This window comes from Pygoscelis adeliae, unplaced genomic scaffold, assembly GCF_000699105.1.
Source record: "Pygoscelis adeliae isolate BGI_AS28 unplaced genomic scaffold, ASM69910v1 Scaffold226, whole genome shotgun sequence".
NCBI classification, from domain to species: Eukaryota; Metazoa; Chordata; class Aves; order Sphenisciformes; family Spheniscidae; genus Pygoscelis; species Pygoscelis adeliae.
The window spans coordinates 382,817-391,984 of record NW_008824983.1 but is presented as its reverse complement, the minus strand read 5'-3'; the positions used below and the strand labels follow the sequence as shown (position 1 = coordinate 391,984).

General features: G+C 42.7%; 1 protein-coding gene across 1 annotated transcript in view; it reads right to left on the bottom strand.

The window, feature by feature from the left end:
• The window catches only part of COLQ (collagen-like tail subunit (single strand of homotrimer) of asymmetric acetylcholinesterase), a 30,367-nt gene extending 27,711 nt beyond the window's left edge, over positions 1 to 2,656 (bottom strand). The window contains exons 1-3 of the mRNA XM_009325743.1: positions 2,579 to 2,656; positions 2,271 to 2,367; positions 880 to 992 (exon numbers count right to left, since the gene is read on the bottom strand). Of these exons, the coding sequence (XP_009324018.1) occupies positions 880 to 992; positions 2,271 to 2,367; positions 2,579 to 2,656 (288 nt within the window). The remainder of the gene's footprint in view (positions 1 to 879; positions 993 to 2,270; positions 2,368 to 2,578) is intronic.
• Between the last annotated feature and the right edge of the window lie 6,512 nt (positions 2,657 to 9,168).

The following is a 9,168-nucleotide window of genomic DNA, read 5'->3' as shown; positions in this document are numbered from 1 at the left end:
ACTAGATTTTGGTTTGGGGGGAATAGCACCCTGAGCTCAATCCCGACCTCTCTGAAGACAACGGGTGATTTTATACTGTATTTTTTCTTAGGTTAGTTCTTGTCAGAGATCTTTCTAATCACTATTTACATAACACTAGCAGTAATCACAATATTTGCGTATGGTAAATGAATAGTAGAATTAAGAAATAGGAATTACTCAGTAGGTAGAAAAATTCTTTATGTTGGGATGGAAAATATACTGGAGTTAACAGACCCTGGCAATAAGTGCCATATCATTGTATCCTGTATGTTTCATATGTTAACATACGTGTATGGATACATATCATATAAAGCAGGTACGTGCCTAAGGTGGGTGAGTGAAAACTCCATACCACTCCATACCAAACATGTCTTTCTTGCTGCAAAATGAAATGATGGGAATAGATTCCATAGGAGGATTTCAGAACCTTCATTTCACCTACTGGGTATGGCAAATATGATGCAAAACAGGACGCATATATAATGTACACTCTGAAATCATTGTGTAGGATGGGAAATTGCCTGTCTGTCCTTACTTGGTTTGTTGCATTTCCATTTCCTTTAGTCCAGGATTGCCTTTCTCTAAGGAAGGTCCCAAAACAGCATAAGGAGAGTATTTTAAGTTACTTGAACTAACTGCTTGAACAAACCCAGCCTCGTCTTATTCCTTGATTTATTTGAGGTTTACTTCAAGCCCCAGTCTGGGATGTTGAATGATTGTCCTAACAGAGCCACATCAACACAGCCAGACAGGTTTGCTGAGTGACACCATGAAACAGTGCTCAAGAGGATACTTCAGTCTTTGACAAACACAAAACGTCATGTAAAAAGAAGAGAAAGGCTCTCGCGCCACACTTACAGTGCTCCAGCCGTGCCTGAAGTACGGTGGTGGAAACAGGGGCGGTGGAGGGGGGCCAAGGAGGCAGCACGCTCTGCGACTGAACTGTTTCTTCTGTTCCAAACAAGGGAGATCTGTTCAATACAAACACTCATCCATTGTCTTGAACACCACAAACATTTCTTACAGAATAAGAGGAGTTTCCATTCCACAGGATTTTTCTACATCCTGTGTGCATTGGTTTTAACAATGTAATCCAAGCAGGGATTTAAGAAACTGGATGGTCCCTAAAGTCTGTAAGATCCTTCTTGTGCTGAAGGCTATGCAGAGTTTTAAGCTCTTAACGTGGCTATGACACAGGCCGAGTTTGGAAAATTTCAGATGGGCAACATTAGAAAATAGATTGAAATATTTCTCTCTCTTCCCTCCCTGTTCCAAAAGTCTATTAGAAATTGCATCTTCCGGTTCCCGTTCCAGCCCGCGTGCCACCAGGAAGCACGCTGTGCTGTTACCCACCACCCTTCCCCGTGGACCGAATCCGGCACTTCTGTGATAACAGAGTGGGAAGTTGTTCCACAGCACATTTGCTTATATTTCCCCTGGGACTGAAATTAGGTTGCCTTATTTCTGATTCATGCATCATCACTAAGGATAAATACTCTGCAACCTAGATTTAGCTGATAGCTTTGCCACCGACTGGTAAGGCAGGATCTCAGTTGTGTCTGGCAATGTATTTACTCTTTTCTAAGAGGGGTAAATAAATTTCCCTTTTCCTAAGAGGAAAATTTCCACCAACAAAATAAGCAGCTGTGACCTAAGATTCACAGAGAAAGGATGTGAAGATGATGCTGTCTTTTTGAAGATTTATACTGTCTTTTTTCCTGAATCTATTTACTCCTTAGGTAATACATCTCTCATCAGGGTGGGGGCCTTCTGCAAAGGTTTGGCCAAGGACAGCAAATATTTATTTATGCTTGTTGGTTTATTTCTCTGGCTAGTGGCAGCTGGAATGGGTGTCTGTGAATTGAAGGGTGGCAGGGAGCCAAATACAGTAGGAAGAAAAGCCCATGGTGAAGTATCTGGTATTAATAGAAAATCTCCAAATTAAGTTTCTAGGCGGACAAACCCGACAAAATTGCTAGATTTGTGTGCAAATCAATCGCAGGCTGGATATTAGTCACATCTCAAGGTAAGGCAGATTTTCTAAGGGACTGAGATACTTCTAGTTTTTTAAACGTCTCGGAAAATGAGACATATATCAGTTCCACCATCCCATGTTAATGAAGACAGCATTTCCCTCAGTCCTGATGCACAAAAAACAGCTGCCCAGAGGAGCGTGATTCAGCAGCATTCAGGGGTAGTTTATGTTATCCAGATTTTTTTCTCTAGCAAAACACTATTTGCGACGATACCTTTGAGAGATGAGTCAATTAAAATCTGAAAGGATCCATAATGAAGACTCTTTCTCAACTTTTCCTCACAAGTTTGAAACTCAACCAAAAACTTCAACTTAAGAGAAAGGCAGAAGATTTATAATTAAAAAAAGAGATATATTGTTTCATTTAAAGCTTTAAATACATACTGAAAATGCCAGTATGCTACTCTTTAAAAAGCAGCAAAGGTTTGAGTTTGCCTGTCTCCAGTTTGCACAAGCAATAAAATACAAAGATATGTAGAGTTAAGTTCTGTATTGGCTTATCCTGAATTCAGTCACTCTTACGCAGCTGTAACTAAGGTCTTCAATTTTTACCACACATACTTCTGTGGCTATCTTAATTTCAGGATCGTATTTGAACATGTTGCATTGGGACTAAATTGCATATTATTAAAGAAATGGACAGCTTGTAATTTAACAGGATATAAAATGTGTTTATTATTTTATTTTAGGCCCCATTCCAATATCATCACTTTTTCTTATCACTTATTCCACGATCTAGCTAAATTTCAATAGGATTACTATCATCTAACAAGAATAAGAACATCAAAGCTGGCCCGATGTGGCTTCGTAGCTAAGAGATCACTACCAGGCAGTGTAGAAAAAGGTTTGCATTACTGCAGTTGTCCAGCTACTTAAAAAAAAAAAAAAAAAGAGATTAAAGTGTTGTTCTTTAAATAATTCGCAAAGATAAGATTAAATATAGATGTACATCTATAGCTTTAATAGGATACTTATCATGTTCTCATGAGTAAAGTCAAGTCCTGGGTTATAAAATATTGGGATTTTCCTTTTTTGGCAATGAAGTCTGAAATTCTGTGGAACAGCTTTTACTGTGAAAAACACGATAGCTAACCAAGTTGATAGCAAAATAGCCATTGATTTCAGTCTTTATAGTCTTATTCTAATACTACCCTACCACAAGTTAAGTTGAAATTTAGGTTTGCTGGCATAAACAGTGATGGCATGTACTGATCTCGATGTGAAAACAAGAAAAAAAAAGGTATCCAATTACTATTACTATTATATAGAATAGATATCAATTATATAATGATGTAGGTAGTTAACATTTCAGGGGCTCCATCATTTATCATGGCTATGTTCTGGAAGGTGTACTTGTACAGCAAATATTTAAGAAAAGGCTGGTCCTGGACCCAAGGACCTCCCACACTCAGGTATGGCAGGTAGATATGACAGAAGAAGGAGCAAAAAAAAAAAAGAGTCGCAGAGTGACTACAGGTATGACTGCTATAATTTCATCTTCCAAAAAGCACTGCATTTCATTGGTATGGGTTTTGTAACTGCGATAGATCCAAGATGTACAACCATTACAGCATTGGCTTGTTTTGTATATCACAAAAGGGTTACCTTGACAGGCTTACAGGCTCTCTGCAAATGCAATGTATATTTTTAGGCTCCAGGTTACCTTTGTTTGCTAAACACAGCTTCAGAATACTCCAGTACCCATCAGTGGAAAAAATCTCAGCCCAAGAATAGGACTGTCATAGTTTTCTGTGAAATCTGAAGACCCTGCCTACACAGAGTGCACGTTTACATATCTCGTATGGAAACTGCCCTTTCAACAGCTTCAATATCAAAGAACGTATTCAATAAAAGAAGGAAGACAAAATGAAAAACTCCTTACGGGACTTGTCTAAGTGGCAATCATTTTCAGAGAACATAAAAATTATAATAGCCAGCTTTAAAATAGAAAGTCTTTATCATTTCCAAACTCAAATTATTTTTACAGTCCAGATTATATGTTAATCTAATTCAAGAAAGTGACTGTATAAATCTATGGGTATACTGGCAATGGTTGCTTCAGAAAATAACATATTGTACATAAGCTGTTGCAACGTTTCATTTTGTTCTTGCAGACTGCAGACCATAGCTGGAAGTTGGGAACTCTGATCCGAGATGGTACAACGCAGAGGCAGAGAGAAGACTTCAACCAGGCTGAGTCCCCCAGAGTGGGGCTCATAGGTCTCTTAGCCCTCCTAGAGCTGCTCCTAGAGCTGACCTTCAACCCTACAACCCCCCCCCGCCAGCTGCAACAGAGGTACCAGAGAAGTGCTGTCCTGGGTTCAGGTTAGATTTACAGGATTTTATTGAAAAAAATCATAAGTACAATGAAAGTGACTTTTATCCTAAAATCACAAAGCTGTAGACCAACTGTCAGGAGGAAAGGACGAGAAAGGAAAAAGATACTTAATATGTGTTTTCCTTCCTATTTGCAACCACATTCATCCAGCAAGCCCTGAGGGGAAGCCGAGCTGCTATCCAAAGGCTTGTCACCCCAACAGCAGCGCTGGTCGCCTGCCCAGCTTGTGATGGGCAGGACTCTGCTAGACAGAGACCTCTGATGACTGACACCCCATCACAGGTTCTTCTCCCACTTGGATGGTGTTCAGAATTAATAATAATAAATGAGCTGGGCAGACTATTCAGTTAATGAATGTGGGCTTGTCCAGCTGAAACTGAGACTTTTCGTCTGCTTTGTTGTCGTTCATTCAGGCTCCTCTTACCCTCTTGCAAGGAGAGCAGCGCGCCACGGGCAGCAGCCACCTGGTGCTATTCTGAACATCTATTGCAAGGTGACTAAGGTACTCTTTCTTTTTAACTTAGGAAAGTTTAAGAGTTTGTCAAAGGTGCCTTTTGAGAGCCATACAGGTCAAAATCCTTTATTTACAGAGCAGACGCAGGTATTACTCTCTCCTTTAAAGCCCAAAAGACACGCCCCAGCGTTGACAATACATACTTCTTTAAAATGTGTGTTACAAGGCTTTGTGACCCCAAATGTGCTGTAAGCACATATAAGCAGAGCCGGGAATACAGCCCGGGTCTGGAGATGGGTCAGGTTAGCAAACGGTCTGCTTCTCTCGGTACCTTTTTGAACTTCAGCCTTATGGTCGATGGCCTAAATCTATCTTTTCCTATAAGCCAGTTAATGTAAGTATGCCAAGGAAATATATCAAGCCCCTCAGCTTAGGTAATGGTGCCTGCATGGAGGAGGTGGTGACCCAGGAAGCTCCTGTGGGAGTTCTGGGATGAGACGCGGGGCTGCAGCTCTCCCCCACTTCTGGTTTCCTCCTGCTTGAAATGGGGCTTCAGAGTCTTTAAGGAACAGAGCAAAGCTGGTCAGAAATTAATTCCCCGTCCTTCTGACAGAAAATGAAAAACTCCAGCCGAAACATAGCAAGTTTCTTTTCAGCCAAGAAAACCTCATAAAAATGTGAAAATACTTTGTTTCTAATCCCCACAGTGGCTATGGGCTGTGGCAGCAGTAACGTGTACTTTACCAGCTGGCGCACACTCAGAGCTGTCATAATAAATAAAGAAATAAAGGTATTTAAAATCAGTCGAAGTTCAAAAAGCTTGACAATAGCACGAACCCTGGCATGCTGCCTGGACGGCGGATCTCGGTGTTCACCCGGCTGGAGGAGCAAGGACGCTCTGTCCTCTGTCCCCACCTAATATTCAGCCCGCGGCCCCCAGCACCTCCGAGCGCCTCCCGCGTGCTCACAGGCAGCGAGGCCGCAGCGAGCCCCTCGCAGCCCGGCCGGTAACCGGTAGGCGGCTGCCTCTTTGCAGGTCAGCCTTAGAAAACGCTGCACAAATGGCAAGACGCAGGAAAGCAAAGGGGCCTGTGAGATTTCTAAGCAAAGGAAAAGCCTTTTACTCCCTATATACAAATATTTCAGACATTTAGTCTGTGTGTATGTGCATGTATGAGGGCAACGTATATGCCAAAAGTTTATGTACTGTTCTGTCAGATTGATTGCAGAAGGAGAATTCTGAGATCAGTACAGACAGAGAGAGGAGCATTTGCTTGGGTTGGCTCTGCGCTCCAGTTTCACAAGAACATGAAAATCCCAATGAAATCTGATGGGTGGAACACTTCCGTGGGTTATAATATGGGTTTATAAAATAAACCTATGGCTTATAAATCCCAATAACCACAACAGGGTTATTTTGTGCAATTTTCCTTCTATTGCCTTCCGTTTGCAGAGGTCCAGAGCTCTAGACACCGCTAAATGATGTTGACAACTTTATGTGCTCCCCTTCAATGCATGAGAAACTGAGGCACAGAGAAGTTAAGCAAGAGTTCCAGTCTGGTAAATCACAATATCTCGTCTCAGTCATTTTATGAACGGATTATGAAACTCAACTGCTTGTCACACCAGAACAATATTATAAATACTCTGAGTATTAAAGCCTAAAAACCTACTACAATCTGTAGAAGAGCCTGAAACTCTAAAGACTAATGCGAGATGGCTGCTGCATCAGCCCCGAAAGACTTCTGTGTGTCATTCACTGCCACACAATCCTCTCCCACTTTACCTGTGAGATCAGCAGCAATAAAGCCGAGAGACACCAGTGCCACCCTTCTGCAACTGCAAGATCATAATCTGTCAGTGCTGGCATAGATCAAATGTGTACTTTGATGTTGCTCCACCATATGCTCAGAGAGTCCCAGACAATTCCTATGAGACTGTGGGTGTTGCTGTGTGCTCAGAAAGACTCCAGAGAAATGCCTTCAAATTCCTCTTTGAAACTTTGCTACCATGGACTAAATTAATTCCTCATGACTCCCTCGCTGCAAAAGATTCACAGCCCAGCTGACTTTATTCTCCTGCCTTTCACAAAAAATAACTCTGTATTGACTTGATATTGTAAAAAGTCATTAACTTTGTGGTTTCAAGAAGCTAAAAAAAAAAAATCCATCGACACTTTTCCCTGGGTAGAAGAAAACTGAAATTGTAGCACTGCCTTCTTTAGACAAAGCATCTCCCTTTACTTGTGTGCATTCCTCGGGAGTGTGCATTTATGCATATACCCTTGCTAGTTCCTGAGAAAAATGGTTAACAGCTTCTTTTCTCTCCCCCCCCTACTGTCTCAGTCCTCTTCTGCATTCTTCCTATATCCATCTTCTCATCCCAAATGCTCTTTTACCACTACAGTCGTGTGACTACAGAAAGCATCTTCCCAATTTCCTTTTCATTAAAGTGGTGATTCCCTGGAGAGGAGAAGGGAAGAAACAGAAAACCTAGGCTGGGGTCTGTTAATTCCTGTGGGGTTTTTCCCTCTCACCTATTTCTGATCTTCCTCAGACAGTTCCCCCTAGAATTGAAGGCTTTCCCAGTTCTTTTCTACCTACTAAGCTGCAGCATGAAATAGGTTTCCCAGATGTGTCCTGGGTGAGTCCTATGTTGCATTAGAGCTGAATGTGTCCCCTCATTTTTCAATCACACGCTATCCTAGCACCAAGAGTTAAAGACTGCAGGGCTACGTGGCCTATCCTGACAACAAACTTCCTCCTGTATCAACACAAATTATATTTTTCTATAGTGTTAACTGTGCCCTGCTTTTTCTCTTGCTGCAATCATGCTGCTGGTGCTCCTGTGGCAATACAACCCCCCCACGGGGAGCCTCTGTGTTGCATATGAAACAGACTCTGAAAACCAAGGATTCTAAAATGCTTTCCCGTGCAGGGGTTTGGTAATATTGACAAACCCACAAATGAACTGTCTGTACTAGGAGCAGAGGCCTACAAGCACTATCCATCTACAAGTACATAGGGAATAAGCTGATTTTACAGCACTTTGGATTGCTTGTCGGTGGATCTCCCATCCTTTCACTGAAAACACCTGATTCTGAAACAGCTTCCTTTGCTGTGCTGGAATTTAAGCCTCCACCTTCCAGTCTGGTCACCACAAAAATCTAGTATTCACCAGCACGTCCAATACAGATGGACTACAGATAGCGCTATGCTCATTCACAGCAGCGATACAGCATGAACAAGCTTACTCGAACCAGCTGGGATCTCCATGCCAGCTGCAGCATCGCTTTCAGCTGAGGTTCCCTTTTGGACTGCTCGTTGCCTGTCAGAAACTTTCACAGGTTATAGAAAAACCTTCAGACCAGTTACTGTTTCCTTCACTGGAAAACCAAGCAATCACTGCCTTGGCTCCTGTACTGACCTCTGTCCCTGGCAGCTGGAGAACTTGTGCACCACAGAACAACTACCTGAAAAACACTGGCTTAGCTTGGGTTGTGTCTCCAGAAGAGCTTCCACAGCCTCAAGTTGGACAGCCACCTTACTTGTAACACAAATGTTGCCCCAGAAAAAAAAATCTGAACTGGTCACCAGTGTAGTCCCAGCTTCCTGCACTTCGGGTATCAAACCTGGCTTCTGTATTTCAGGATGTCTCTGCCCCCATCAGCTCACCACATGAAGCCAACCAAGTCAACCTTTATATTAAACCAGGGGGAACAGGGGAACACAGGGGGGATCATGTGGTCCTTTGACATACATTTTCTTGAGCGAGAAAATTAAGCAGCATTTCACTGAACCCTTTCCCTTCATTTGCGTTATAGTCACTGAACCTTTTTTGACAAGCCAAGCGCCTTGTCATTCAGTAATGCCACAGGCAGGTCAGAAGCCCCTTTCCCCTCCTGCATGCAAGACCCAGAGCTGTACTTAAGGAGCCTTGTTGCAACCAGCTTCCATCTTCCTCACTAGTGGCTGTGTCCTCTTCTGATTTTTGTTTACTGCTGCAAGGCAAATGCCACAACCTCCTGAACTGCCTCTGGTGCCCTTTCCTTGTCCCTCAACCACAGGATCAAGTGGGCTTCTATTCATTGGTCTACTGCTAGTTTCACAGGACCTCCTGGGGGTCCTTTGCTATTGCAGCTTGCATCGGTCTTCCCCTCGCCCTTCCCGACAGAAAGCTGGTGGCAGGCACGAAGTTGTGGGCAGGCTGTGCACCAGCGTGGCTGCTCTGCTCTCGCCTGAATCAGCACAGGCCATTGCACCATATGCCACCAGAAAGGGGTCTATGAATCCTAAGGTAATTTCATCCCTGAGTATTGTC